The sequence below is a fragment of the Rhipicephalus microplus genome, chromosome 1 (genome assembly GCF_043290135.1).
Source record: "Rhipicephalus microplus isolate Deutch F79 chromosome 1, USDA_Rmic, whole genome shotgun sequence".
Classification (NCBI taxonomy): domain Eukaryota; kingdom Metazoa; phylum Arthropoda; class Arachnida; order Ixodida; family Ixodidae; genus Rhipicephalus; species Rhipicephalus microplus.
In genome coordinates, this window is record NC_134700.1 from 131,665,439 (window position 1) to 131,681,211 (window position 15,773).

Below are 15,773 nucleotides of genomic sequence, written 5' to 3' on the forward strand. Positions count from 1 at the left end.
GGTCAGCCGTTCAAGGTATCGGCTGGTGCCATTTAGAGTACCCGGTTTGCGGTAACGGTGGACAAACAGACTAATGTAGAGACAGACAGAAAGACAGACAAACAGATCAGAGCAATTGCGTCGAATGTCCCCAAGAAATACTATCGTCTTTAGAAACCTAATGCAAACAGGGATTGCCACCTAGCACGGCTCTTCCTTCCTGCTAAGTACCACTTGAGGCTGACTTAATTTTGTTTGTTGTTGGCTACGTGTGTACTCCAGAGGGTCAATTCGGCTGTTGGTACCAAAATTTACGACGCGTTATAAGAGGGCGTCGGCTAGGTTACCACCGCCAGCATCTCCTCTGTTCGGTTTATTTCAGTTATCAGCATAACTATTCTATCGTGCTCGCTACTGCAAATGTATCTTCTAAATTCTTGTTTTCATCATTATCGGCATGCTTCGTCACCGTGCGTCAAAGAAAAAGCGAACAGTCTTATACCATTTCCACTCTCTTCAAACGTTAAGTAATATACGCATTCTCAAGCAAAGTAAGACGAACAAGATTATTTTGTAACAGTTCAGTATTTAAGCATAAAGATATCCAAATATGCGCACAAAAGAAACAAATACGGTGAGGTAACAACGAATTATAACCTAAGCTCATACTCGATTAGCAGTCTTTCTAGCAGACTGGAAGCGAAACGTATAAATAAATAAACTGAGAGTTTAGGAAACATTTATTTACACGATGCCTGCAACATTTGGGTGTGTGCATGATAAGTCCATTGCTTCAAGTATCTGCGAAAGCTTGTATGATGAATCACACGCGTTGACCAATACATGTAGATGCTCAAGGGCGTAGGGGTTTTTCGAGATGCTGAAGCACCTGTCGCTAAAATGATCGACTGCTTTCTCGTAGCAGTCGAAGTTGGTGAGCCGCCGCCTAGTGTTAAGCAACAGGTCGGCCTCATGCGGGTTATCACGAGCGAGGAATGTTACAAGGTCATCGACTTTATTCTTCAGGAATGACCTGTTCAAAAGAGCTTTGCGCAGTTGATCTATCAAAGATTTCTTATCGCTAGCGTAGTAAGCCTTTGCGAGTCTTCGCCTTAGGATGGCGATGGGAACGTCCCCGCTGGGGACTGGGTCATATGAAAGCTTCGTTGTCACGTATGGATTTAATTTGGCGGGGCCCTGAAATTCGCTCAGAGAAAGCGTGTTAATGCTGAGGTCACCAAACTGCGTGACATGGCTCGCGTTAGTTTCCTTTCTTACCGTAGTGAACTGATCGAGAAGTGTCGCCGTGTGTAAGTCTTTTCTCCAAGAATTATCCATCCAATTCACGCTGAATACGGTGCCCAAGAATGTCTTTCTGTATACCTCGTAGTAGCAAGCGTAGGCAGGCTCCTGATTGTTGGCCGAGGTTACGGCGTACACATTCACATCGTTGGGAAGAAGGCCGTCGAACATGGAACCGGATTCGCTGGCGTCCACATAGATCACCATCTTTGCGAACTTCCGCTCTATCTTCATTTTTTTGATGACCTCCACGAAAACTCGTGCGTGCAGTATGTCGTCATGAAACGCTATCAGACCGGGCGCTCCATGACCCACGATGTTCACAAAGACGTGGTCCGTGCTTTCACTGGCGATAACTTTACCGCTGCCGCCTTTCACCTTCTTTCCTTGGAGGATCTCGAGGAAATTTTGCGGGTTGACGAGGTCGCCTGTGTAGTCTTTGGGGACGCCCTTGTAACAATCATAACCAAGGGACGACTAACGACTATTCCTGGCTTCGGGTTTGCACTGGAATTGGCGAGGTCATCGTACGTCATTACCACGATGCGCTTCTCGGGAATACCGTGTTTGTACAGCAGTTGGTACGCATGGTAGATGCTGGCCTGGTGGCGGTAGTTGTCGTAACCTTTAGAGGTTGTTATGAGGAGAGCCCAAAGCTTCGGGTCGCTGTTATAAGCACGATTTGTCGCTTGTGCGACAGCAGCAAACGCGAAGGCTAATACGGATGAGCAGAGAAAATGGCACCACGATACGGCCATGACTTCCAAGTGTATCTTCACCAAAAAAAAACCAATCCACACCTTCTTGACCAGCCGAAGCGGTTTTGAGGTGCCGTGTCTTCTTAACTGACGTAGATAAGAGCAGAAAATTGGGCACGTATTGTCGAATACTGAACGTTGTCGTAGAAAAGAAGAGTTTTCAAGCGTGATGTCAGCGCACCAATACTGTTAGCCGACAATATGCCGTAACAATAGGCTGCGCATTAGGACCATCTGTTTTTTGTTTTTTCTTTGTTTTGTTTAGGTGCATATATCAGAAGTTTGGCTTGATATATATATATATATATATATATATATATATATATAAATATATATATATATATATATATATATATATATATATATATATATATATTTGTGTATGTGTGTGTCTGTGTGTATTCTGTCTGTTTTGTCAACACCTTTGAGGCTGTCACGCGTTCATATATCCACGACAAGCGCCAAGGAAAGGCAGCAAGACAGAGATGACAGATGTGTGATTTTTTCTGCTGTTAAAAATCCCTCTTTTGTTTTGGAAGTTTTGAGCTGCGTATATTTTCCACTGAAGTACAGAGGTCTAAAGAATAAGACGGATGAGTCACATGGGTGCAGGTGTTCATGAAAAAGATGGTGGCTGAGAGTGGACATTCCCGTGTCAAAAACTGAAGTGATATGTGGATTGAACAGCATTGGGATAGACTATTTCAAGCAGGTCTATTTTCATAGGGACAATGTTTGAAAATAATATATATACATACTTTAAAGAAATGTTGGCTGATCCCACGCATTGTAAAATTCGTTTACATCTGAGGCATGTAGGAAACAGCCCATGCTGTTTTTGTCATTATATTTTTTTCCATTCAGGCAAAAGTTACGAAAAAAATCGACATGTACCTTGTGCTGTTGCGGACATTCCTTCACCTTACCACAGAAGACAAAAGCTTTTGCATTGGCGTTACGCTGGCATTTACGTTAGGGCAAAGATGACAGCTTTATGAAAAAGATTTGGTTTATAAGATGCATAGCAATTATCGACTCATACGTTTGGGTTTGAGGTACCTGGGACTATACCTTGCTGAGTCTTTGCAATGATATTTTTACTGTTTAGGTTGTCATAATATCGGATAGGCAATACAGCCACCACTTCTGGCATTCTCTCGGTAAGACAAACAGTGCGATACTTGAGTGCAATGCAGAGCTTCTGAGCTTGATCTGCGCCCGAGACATGGTTTTTATCCTTTCGCGTTTAATAGTACATCGCGCTTGCTTACATCGCACACAACATTGGCATCGGCATTTCTGCGATGCGGTCTTGTTGAGACTACTGCGTTAAATTTTAAGTGTACTCTGCTCTTGCTTTATAATAGAAAATAATCGTGAAAACTTCCACGCCTAGCCTCGCTTTCGCACTTGCTCTCTCTTTCTCCTTCCAATTTGAGGAGAGGGTAAAAAACTTTGAGGAAATCAGAAGCAGCCTTGAAAAGGACAACTCCACTTGTCGAAATGGGAGCTCCAGGATACACACGCCGTCAGCCAATTGTTCTGTTAGGACATTACTTCATAAGAGTGTTCGTCATATAGTGATCCATACACTGATGTCAAGCTGTGTTGATTTTGTTCTATGCAAAGTTGAGACTTGGAAACATAAGTTTTTTGAAAACTCGCAGTGCTAAGAGTCATGACCAAAAAGGGTCTAATGGGCTTAACGGAGACCATGGCACCTCAGCAATGGGTAGTTTGGGCAACATTTTTATAACGATGAAGATGTACAAATGAGCAAACAATCTTGGTGACGCTTTCTACAAACCTAATTAGGCTTAACACTAAAAATATACTAAAACATCAAACCTAATAAAATACAAAAGATCGTAATTATTTTTTAGACATATGACATCTGTAAGTGTGACGCTGTTCGAAAACACAAAATTGCCACCTAAGTCCGATTCGGCTACGACAGGAGACGACTACTACGGCGCCCAGATGTTGGTGGCTGGCTAAATAAGTAAGCAGATGGTAGTGGTCAATGAGCTTTTGGTCACCTTCGGAACTCTTGGTATGGGAAAAAACCGCGAGACCAAATGTACTCACGAAATGAGACACGACGTCGTTCATTCTTTTTAAGCACAAGAAGTGCAAGGAGCGATTGCTCAAGATCACTGCGTCTTATCGCCGCAAATCTGGTGGCTGTTAGCAATGTCGGTTTTAGTGGATCTGTCCGAGTCAAAACTACAACAATAGGAACTGAACAGCAGAGGCTGAAGATAACGTTGTGCGCATATGTGTTAAGCTCTTCTCCTTTCAATCAATGCATAGTATACGCTGGTAAACGCGTGACCGTACGTCAAGTGAATAACAAAATCTGTTTTATAGACGCCGAGTGTGGCAGTAGGAATTATAGTCAACGCAAGCTGACATTACAACTGACACTGCAAGAAAGAGGAAAAGCAAGGAACATTTTGGAAGGGCTGTCCTTTAGATGTGAAGTGTCTTACGGTCGAGCTCAGTCTGGTGTGCGGCGTGACCACCCTTATTGCGCATGCGCGTCCCCTCACCCTCTCTCTTGTCCCTACACCCCCCTCTCTCGCTTCGCAATGCCCATGTAGGCAACATCTGCGAGAAAGTCTCCTGGTTGAAAAAACCGACTGATCGCGCTGCACGACCATTCACTGGCCATACCAAATGTATAAGCACTGAATCTTGACCTTTTAGGTAGTGCAGGTGGGAGATTTTTCTTGTGCGTTGTTGAAGAATAAAAAAAGCTGTAGCGTGTGCGATGACTACAAGCGGACTGTGGGTTTCTGTTTTCAATGGCGGTCTTCTGTCTCTCATTGCCCATTTGCAGCGATTGGCATGGTCGAGCAGGAAACACCGATTCGTCACGGCGTGTTTTCTGCCTCCCCAGATACCTCTCCTGTGCAGTGCCGCCGTCAGTGTAGGTGCTAGCGCCCGTTGCTTTGTATGTACCCCGCTGTAAGAGTAAGCTAATATAACACCATGGTATGTGCACATGACGAGAGATGGTGTAATCTGTTTTTCTAGACACAACCTGACAAATCCAACATACATTGAAGACAACAAAGCATACAGAATATTTTTGTTCATTTTAGGTGTACGATAAAATTAGTTAAATGTCGTTGATACTATCTTGCGTCACACGCTGGAAAGCCTTATACGTTTTCCGTTGATCGCCATTCAACGTCTTTGGAGATGATGGATACATGATAATATTGCGCTAGCATATAACGCGACATCGATAGCGTATCTGACTTAATTAACTAAGAATCTCACATTTGAGGCGTTTTTTAAAGAGCCAAATGCATTGATTGATTGATTTATTTGTAGGGTTTAACGTCCCAAAAGCACTATTTGATTATGAGAGACGCCGTAGTGGAGGACTCCGGAAATTTTGACCACCTGTGGTTCTTTAACGTGCACCCAAATCTGAGTACACGGGCCTACAACATTTCCGCCTCCATCGGAAATGCAGCCGCCACAGCCGGGATTTGATCCCGTGACCTGCGGGTTAGCAGCCGAGTACCTTAGCCACTAGACCACCGTGGCGGGGCAAAGAGCCAAATGCAGAAACCGTAATTAGGCTAAATGTCTGTGAAACGTGAAGCATGCCTATGTATCTTAAATTTCTAGAACAGTTATGATCAAAATGGGGCTATTCCTTTTTGTAAGATGAGGCCAAAAAGGCAGTTTCAAATAAAAGATGAGTCAAATACTCCAAATGTTTCAATCAAAGTGAGCCATTCATTCAACCAACACCGCACACACAAACGTGGTGAAAAACCCCAAGATGATTCCACTGAAAATGTTTTGTTTGTTTCTTAGCTTCTTTGTAATCACGTTTACGTTCGACAATGACGTTTTTAGCGCGAATTGGCACCTACAGAAGGACATGATGTTTAATGACGAAGCTCGATTGTAAAGAGTAAGAGGATGACTTGCCTAGTTCTTCTTACAACTTATTGATTCTGTTTGGCTTTAGTGTAACAGTATGCTGTCCTCCTTTCACTCCAACCCGGTATATTTAAATAAAATAGGCATGAAGTAACCATAGTGGGCGTCTATTTATTCCCTAAAAACGAAGAAGTGGTGAGAAATGACATGACATAAAACTACCTGGATCACTTTTCAAGGCCTTCAATAGATACCAGAAACAAGAAAACACTGATGACAGTCCAGAATAGTGCGCCTTTTGCCACCAAAGTGCTCTCACTCTTCAAGTCTAGTATTCGCCATTACGCCAATGCGTCGGAGCGCTTCACCGGTGGAAGCACAAGTAAGATGTCAATTATATTGCAAAATATTGATATACCGTGAATACGACAAGTTTTACGCCTATTTAATAAATTAATGCAATGTTTCAATATATGTGAGCCTTGCGTGCACGTTAAAGAACCCCAGGTGGTCGAAATGTTTGGAGCCTTCCACTACAACGTTTCTGATAATCATATGGTGGCTTTGGTACGTTAGAAGCCACATATCAATCAATCTATATGAGCCTAATACCACTTTCACTCCAAAAGACTGACGATTTTTGGCTATGTACACTTTAGCTATGTACACTTTAGGTAAAAACACAGTATACTATAGTGATGGGCGACTTTATTGCAAAGATAGGGAAGAAGCAGGCTGGAGACCAGGCAGTAGAAGATTATGGCATCGGTACTAGAAACGCCAGAGGAGAGCTACTAGTAGAATTTGCAGAACGCAATAATTTACGGATTTTGAATACCTTCTACTGCAAACGAGAAAACCGCAAGTGGACATGGAGGAGCCCTAATGGCGAAAATAAGAACGAAATGGACTTCATAATGAGTGCCCACCCAGGCATCGTGCAGAATGTGGAAGTGGTTGGCAAGGTACGATGCAGTGACCATAGAATGGTACGGTCTCGAATTTGCCTCGACTTGAAGAAGGAACGACAGAAACTGATACGCAAGAAGCCAATCAATAAGCTAGCACTGAGAAGGAAAGTGCAGGAATTCAGAGTCTCGCTTCAGAACAGGTACTGGGCTCTTAGTGAGGAAACCAATTATAGCGTAGATGCAATGAATGATAATCTGACGAGTATCATTAAGGATTGTGCAGTGGAAGTTGGAGGCAGGGTAGTTAGACATGACACTGGCAAGCTTTCCTAGGAAACGAAGACCCTGATTAAGAAGCGTCAAGTCATGAAAGTGTCAAGTACAACAGACAAAATAGAACTGGCAGAGCTTTCGAAGTTGATTAATAGACGTAAGCTTTGTGATGTAAAAAGGTATAACACGGAGAGAATTGAACACGCTCTGAAAAACGGAAGAAGCGTCAAAGCAGTGAAGAGGAAACTTGGGATAGGCAAAAGTCGGATGCATGAACTGAGGGACAAAGAGGGCAAAATAACTACCAATATGGATAGGATAGTTAAAATAGCGGAGGAGTTTTACAGAGATCTGTACAGTAGCCGAGACAACCACGACCTTAATACTATAAGAACTAGCAGTAACCCAGATGACACCCCACCAGTAATGATAGAAGAAGTCAGAAAAGCTTTGGAGAGCATGCAAAGAGGCAAAGCTGCTGGTAAGGATCAGGTAACATCAGATCTGCTGAAAGATGGAGGTCAGATTGTGTTAGAAAAACTAGCCACCCTGTTTACGAGGTGTCTCCTCATGGGAAGAGTACCAAAGTCTTGAAAGAACGCTAACATCATCTTAATTCATAAGAAAGGAGATGACAAGGACTTGAAGAATTACAGGCCGCTCAGCTTGCTTTCTGTAGTATACAAGCTATTTACAAAGGTTATTGCTAACAGAGTAAAAAAAAACATTAGAATTCAATTAACCAAAGGAGCAAGCAGGATTTCGAACAGGCTACTCAACGATTGACCACATTCATACTATCAATCAGGTAATAGAGAAATTAATTAATAGAGAAATAATAGAGAGTGCTTACAGGACGTTATCTGAAGCCTAGAATGGGAACAGTTAGGGATAAGAGTTAATGAAGAATACCTTAGTGACCTGCGCTTCGCCGATGACATTGCATTGCTGAGTAACTCAGGGGACGAATGCAACTCATGATTACGGACAAGGAAAGAAGAAAGGTGGGTCTTAAAATTAATCTGCAGAAAACGAAAGTACTGTACAACAACCTCGGAAAGGAGCAGCGCTTCGAGATAGGTAATAGTGCACTTGACGTTGTAAAATAGTATGTCTACTTAGGGCAGGTAATAACCGCAGAGCCGAACCACGAGATTGAAGTAACTAGAAGAATAAAAATGAGGTGGAGCACATTCGGCAAGCACTCTCAAATAATGACAGGTAGTTTGCCCCTATTCCTCAAGAGGAAGGTATATAACAGCTGTATCTTGCTGGTACTTAGCTACAGAGCAGAAACCTGGAGACTTACAAATAGGGTTCAGCTTAAATTGAGGACGAAGCGAGCAATGAAAAGAAAAATGGTAGGTGTAACCTTAAGAGACAAGAAAAGAGCAGTGTGGATTAGGGGACAAACGGGGGTTAAGGATATCATAGTTGAAATAAAGAAGAGGAAATAAACATGGGCCGGGCATGTAGCGCGTAGACAGGATAACCGCTGGTCATTAGGGTAACTAACTGGATTCCCAGAGAAGGGAAGCGGGTTAGGGGGAGACAGAAGGTTAGGTGGGCAGATGAGATTAAGAAGTTTGCGGGTATAAATTGGCAGCAGCAAGCACAGGACCGGGTTAACTGGCGGAACATGGGAGAGGCCTTTGTCCTGCAGTGGACGTAGTCAGGCTGATGATATGATGATCATGATGATGATGATGACGACACTTTAGCCGCAACATCGATATGTTATATTTAGAGAAGAAAATACGGAAAAATATTGGGAGATCCCACGTACACAGAGAATCGATTATATGCGAACCATGAAAAAGAAATGTTGATATGCCACTTTAAAATCAACACAACGTTACGAAATGGAGGTAAATGATGCCGCACATGACTTCCGTGTCATGATTGTCATGTTGAGATGTGTCGTTTACCTTCGTCCTCTATCACGTAACGTCATGCCAAACTTAGTATATGTGATTGATTTATATGTGGCATTTAACGTCCCAAAACCACCATATGATTATGAGAGACGCCGAAGTTGAGGGCTCCGGAAATTTCTACCACCTGGGGTTCTTTAACGTGCACCCATATCTGAGCACATGGGCTACAACATTTCCGCCTCCACCAGAAGTGCAGCCGCCGCAGCCGCGACTTGATCCTGTGACATTTTGTACATGTGCAGCTAGCGAAACGGCCACCAAAATGCTATGAGTGTGGATTGTTGTCATGTTCTTACAAGACACGCGTGTCAGAATTACCATGTTTGGACCGGTCATATAATTCGTCATTCATTGACGTCACGTAACACTGAATTTGATGTATGTGGAGCTAGCAAAACGGCTGTGCTTGCATGATGAATGGCCCAATATAATCTAGTGTAGCGTTGACGCGCGTGCACGCTGGGCACTGCGATGCTACGATAGCAAAACGCGAGCACTCTATAGTCTGACGCCCGGCGCGACCAGCGTCCGTCGGCGTGGCCCGACGGCAACCGGTGTGAATGCGGCATGCTGCAATTCGTGCCGATGCGTTTTCCAGACCACACTGCGTCTCCCTTTAAGGGGCGAGGGTCCTTATAGCGGCACCCGTTCGTCCCTCGTAGCCGTCGTAGTGTGCAACAAGTATAAATTTTGACCTCGAAGGTGGTGCCGGTGAGATATTTCTTCTGTGCGTTGTTGAACAATAAAAGATAGTGCTCAATGTACATGCCAATGGCTGCAAGGGGGGAATGAGAGACAGGAGCATTTAGCTTTTAGTTAACGCGCACTCTGCGATGCCCATTAGCAGCCATTGTTTTGTACATTGAGAACTATCTGACAAGAAAGGATTGCTACGTTATACTCGCTGGCTGTAACCTTAGTTTTCGAATGGTTTAGCGAGCGTTGGGCCGCAGTGCTTTGAATACAGTGAACTAGTATACACCATGAAATCGAGGTGGTTAAAGGTGGGAAGTAGACCCGAAGCGCAAGCCGTAAGAAAGTGTGCGGGTGCCAGCTCTCGTTTAGTCCTTGGAATGTCCGCTGGATGGCGGTACTTCTCTATAGGAAATATATGATGAAAAGAAGCGAGTAGGTGGTACTTGGAGCGTTGAATAGATGGACGAACAGACACACAGACAGATGCATGAATGGACACATGAATGGACGCAGAAGCGGATGCATGGACGAAAGCAGGGATGGACGCATGAACAGACTCACGCATGGACGGGCAGATGGACGCATGGACGGTCGCACAGACGGACGCATGGACGGAAGGAAGCAGGAAAGAATGAACGGACGAATGCTTCGCCCCACTCTCCATCATTCACTCCATGGATATGCTGCCATTCCTTTTTTTTTCGTGACAAAGGAACGGTGGACGCGCTGAAACGTGCATGCGTCAAAACAACGCAGCGCGGCGTGCGCCTGGCGTGGCAACGCCGACGAGCACGCGCACCACGTAAAGTCGAAATGCATTGGCGCCTTCACAGTGGCATGTAGTCAAGTTCTCATATGACACGCATTTCATGCTTATAATGCTTGCACCAGTCGCATACCTTCGTTAATAATTGGCGTGACGTGATACCAATTTAGGCACATGTGAAGCTAGCAAAACGGCCGCAAACGTATCATCAGTGTTGCACGTAGAGATATTGTTACATGACACGCATTACATGATTATCATGTTTGAACCAACAACATGATGTGCTTTGTCGTTCATTCACGTACTGTAACATCCAATTAGGTATATGGGACGCTAGCGAAACGGCCGCGAGCGCAGCATGAGCGCGGCATGTAGTCATGTTGTTAAACGACTCGCATGCCACGATTTTCATGTTAGGGTTTGTCGCTTGGGTTCACCATGCGATCATGCCATACCATACCAGTTTTGCAAAATGTCATCTGAACGAAAGCACCGAAAGAGCTGCAAGACCATGAAATTGAAATCATGATATTTATGGCATACATGTCATGATTATCATGTTATGACTAATGAACGATCTTCTTCATACAATCATGTTATGCCATACCAAATTTGGTATCGATAGCATTATCGAAACGGCCAGGAGAGCTAAAAGTCGTAGGCGGCTAGATGGATGCATAGATAGATAGATAGATAGATAGATAGATAGATAGATAGATAGATAGATAGATAGATAGATAGATAGATAGATAGATAGATAGATAGATAGATAGATAGATAGATAGATAGATAGGTAGATAGATAGATACGCTCAAAGTCGTCGAAGTTCACTGAGAAATGCTTCGCATATAAAAAAGTTGTTTGAGCAGGCCCGACCATATTGTCAGTAGAAAAATAGTGTGTTTTTCTCAGTATTGTCTAAAGTGCAATTAGGTCTTATAGTAAAAAAAAAACTAATTTGTTGTCGAGTTATATCGCGTTGCAAGAAACCCTGAGCCATTCTTTGCACAGCTGCTGCTGTCAAATTATCGTCTGTTTTGTGGCGAAAACTTTGCTGCGAGACGTGGCAGCTGAATCAATGGGTTAAACAAAAAAAAAATGCCGCAAAAATTTACCAGCTGTTGCTTCCTAAAAGTGACTCGCTGACGCAGTGTCTGTATTTTTCTGTGTTTTAACCTTTGCGTTCTTCTCGTGTTTTTTATAATGCAATTTATTTTCTGGTTCCTGTGAATGAAAATACAGGAAAACAAGTTTTGAATCACACAACCTGTGCTTTATCAATTTTGCTACGTTGCCGCCCTTGCCCGCGTTCATACCGATGATTATTGTCGCGCGAGAAATCTTGCTAGTGTTCTCCAGCAACACTCGCAGCAAAGGCGTGGAGCGTAGTACTAAGCTTTTTGCAAGATAACGCCGGCAAGATTCTGCCGTTTTCCGATAAAGTGTTTTTTTTCTCTCTCTTTATACCTTGGAGTCACGTAGCACCCGACATATTTACAAGCTGGCTGCCGTCCAATTCAATCTCGCATGTGACCTGCAGAATTCAAGTCTGCCAGTACGAAGCAGTCGCTACGAAAGAACGGAAACCACGATTGATATTGAGGGCATCGTTTCCACTTTGCACACATGCAAATGAAGCGCTGGCTAACACTTCATCTTGTGCGCGAGCTTAACAGTCTCTCAAAATGACTGCAAGCGATGTGGCCTAATTTGTAAAATATCAGACTGATAATTGGTTGACGATGGCTTTTGGACACACAGATCGCAAGAGCGTCTTTCGTTCACTTCACGTTACTTCCATATGCGTGTGTTTACTAAGATTAAGATATTAAAAAACGGCGATAATTGACTGGAATTCACGCTTGTCGAATATATGAGTTGGTTTCATTGAGAAGCACATTGAGGTGCTGTTAGAGGTTTGCCATGTACAAGTGTGTCACATTAACAAATAAAAATTTTGCTGTGATTTCCCATCGATTCCGGCGGCGAGCTGCCGTCAGTGATTACCTAAGGGAGACCTGATGTCCTGCTTAATTAGCGAAATGGAAGCGTGGCCAAGCGCAGCACATGCAGCAATATTTTATGGCTCAACCTGCTACTCACTTCTATTTTTCCTAGGAAAATATAGAGTATACAAATATCACCATTCTTGGTGACCATACTTGAAAGTTTACACTGTGAGCTTTGAGAATTAGGATCATTGTAATGTACATAACTCGACGGTGCCCTTTACAACTCCACTTTAGAAGTATTAATACGTGTGTCTTGAGAAACCACAGGCAGTCACCACTGACACTAGCCACAAAGGCGCAATGGGTTTGGGCTACGCGATATAATCAAGTGGGATAATCGAGTTAACAGTGGAAGTTCCTAAGACTGGCTAGCCGACGTTTCGATAGGAGGGCCTATCTTTTTCAAAGGCGCCGCGTCATCCTTGGCATGTTAGTTCTGAAGGGGTTAGTGATGACGTCAACTCATGGTGGTGGCGCATGTCCCCGTTAGGTCCTCCAATCAAAATGTCGGCCAGACAGTCTGAGGCACTTCCACTGTTAAACCTGATTATCCCACTGTGTTGCTTCCATATGTCGGCTTCTGTCTAGATTTTGACGATCGAATCAAGTAATTTCACGTACTCGAAGAGCTCGAAAGAGACTAACGTTTTAGGTGGGGACAACTAACTACTGGTTTTTGTCTGTTCAGCCTTTTTTTTAGCTTGAGGCTTAGAATGCAACGTTTTTAATCTGTTAATCTATCATTTTGACGGGCAGGGTTGAAAGAGGGGGTGGGGGCTCATGATAGAGAGTATCTCCTTAGACATCAGGTGCCACCTGAATACCGTGTACAAGTTGAAAGTGGTTGTCCTCAGCAGTCTTCCAACTAGACGCACTACAGACAAAAGGTGTCTGCACATACGCAACTGTTTCCAAGTGAAATCCAGCATCTTTGCCCACAGGGCACAACGGAATTGTCTTCTCCCGAAGAAACCAGATCTATGGTTTTGACGCGAACGTAAAATACAAAGGCGTTTTTTTAGATGTACCGGATTTTAAGGGAATTACGTTTAAAGAGATTGTTCGTGTTGACATTGCCCGTTTATCGCAGGGAAACGCAATGAAGATGGCCATATCACGCACCGTTCCTCGTTTTTATGTTCGACAAGCTCCAGATACTTTGATTGTTGTTAACAAAGACCCCGGATTCTCACAAGCTTTTGCGGCCTTGGGTCATAGAGAATTCGCCACTAGTCCTATATTTGAAGGGGGGGGGGGGTTCGATCGCTACAAATTTTGAGCAAATTTCGGCCACAAGACGCGCAAATAAGTCACACTTGACGCATAAAATATAGCGTAGCGAATGAGTAGACAATCTCTGGAAGGGTAAAATGGAGACGAAAGGCCAAGTTAATTAAAGACTCGCACCTCGCAGACAGAGCCTTTTTTTCTTCATTTGTGAGTTCCATATTGTCGCAGTAATATATATTTGTATTAACTTGGTAACAATAAAAATGTGTGTCGAAGAACACGTGGGCTTCAGCGGTGTTGTCTGTCGGCAAAATTCTGGATCAATCTTGTGTATTCTAGTCAGCGCTCGAGTCATATGTGAACTCTTGTATTATGGTGATAGTGAATATATTCACAGTCTCGACAGTTTTTAGGCTGTCACGTCGCTTTATCCGTCACCATCGCCATCTTGTCTCGTAAAAAGCCTCAAATGGTAATATCCTTGTGTAAATAAAGACCTGTAATAAAGTTGGTTCTCTGCAAACCAGTGCTCCTGTTTTTTCACAACGCTAGCAAAAGTGAGCTATTGCTCGATAAACAGACCTAGCTTGGCTTCCAGAGATTCGGCCCTGTGCCTGCTTTGCAACAGAATTTCGCCTTACCGAAACTGCATTCCAATCGACTGTATGCCTTCTCAAACAATTCTGAACAATTCTGACACCATCTTGATGCCTGGATCAGCGTTACCTTCATGTGACAGTACCAAGGTTTGTTTTACATCATAGAGCTATCGTCACCAGCTTTAAAACCCCTGTTCCTGCTGATGCTACACAAGGAATGCGCAGACCACATGTACATGGATGATTCAAGAACTCCTGAGGAATCTGCAGGAGCCGTGAACTTTAAAGCAAAAGTCGAAATGTATTATTTCGGATTGTCTCATGTACTACATTGACTGCTGTGGAGCTGGCAGCACTTCGTAGCACTGGCAGCACTCTGCTGTGGAGCTGCTGTAACTGCTGTGGAGATGGTAAATACACATAGATATACACCACGATATTTACGAGACACGATATCTTTGCTTACGCATAATAAGCACAGAACACTGAACGTTTGCAAGTCGAAATGTATTATTTCAGATTGTCTCACGGACCACATTGACAGCTGTGGAGCTTGCAGCACTCCGCAGTGTACTTCACAGATTAAATTAAACTCACCACAAAAATGGGGCACATGGGGCACAAAAGTGGAGCGAAATGAGCCTTGAAGTGTGTGTCGTCAGCTTTGCGTCTTGATGCACAAGATAAACTCTAATTGAAGATAAGAAAAATTTTTCAGCATTTCAAAGGCAAATGGCATGAAATGATTTTCCAGTGGCTTCCAGGCCACTGAGGTATTGACAGCAGTGAACGTGCCGGTAAGTATTCAAGGAATGGCCATGAATGGGGCGTGCACGAATCTATTCCATGATCAGGAACAAATGCATCACGTAAGATTCGCTCGCTGTCACGTCATATAACACATTCCATGCAGAACTGGACCTGTTTTCAGCATAGCCACCTAATGCGTCTGTATCCTTCACTTGAAGTTCAAATCCCATCCAGACACTTTCGATCCAAATTAGCCATCACATGCCGCTCGTGGCTTGGAGTGTCATTTACAAACAGTTTTGTTCATCGAATCAAAATGGCAGACAGTGCTGCGTGTGATCACTGTGGCAGTGAGAAAAATCTTTCACACGTTCTTTGCGACTGTTCTCAGTATAGCTCCCAAAGACTATTCTCGGCAGAGTTAGCTCGAATTGATGACCAAGGGCTTTCGGAGCAGTCAATTTTGGAGTACCGCCACGTTCGAGCGTCTAGCTAGAAAGCGACGAACGTGCTCCTGAAGTTTCTGCGGTTAACCGAACTCGCGAAACGACTATGATACTCCCGCGCTTCAGTGTGCACGCAATTTGTTTTGTTTTAACCTTTCCTTTTTTCTTTTTCCCCCGCACCTTTCCATTCTATTGCCCTTTGTTCAGT

The 15,773-nt window shown here is 43.6% G+C and overlaps 1 protein-coding gene across 1 annotated transcript in view; it reads right to left on the reverse strand.

Annotated features, from left to right (window-relative positions):
• Positions 1–723: 723 nt before the first annotated feature.
• LOC119177858 (uncharacterized) overlaps positions 724–15,773 on the reverse strand; it is a 28,119-nt gene continuing 13,069 nt past the window's right edge. Inside the window, 2 exon segments of the mRNA XM_075867211.1 lie at positions 724–1,751; positions 1,754–2,054. Coding sequence (XP_075723326.1) covers positions 724–1,751; positions 1,754–2,054 — 1,329 coding nt within the window.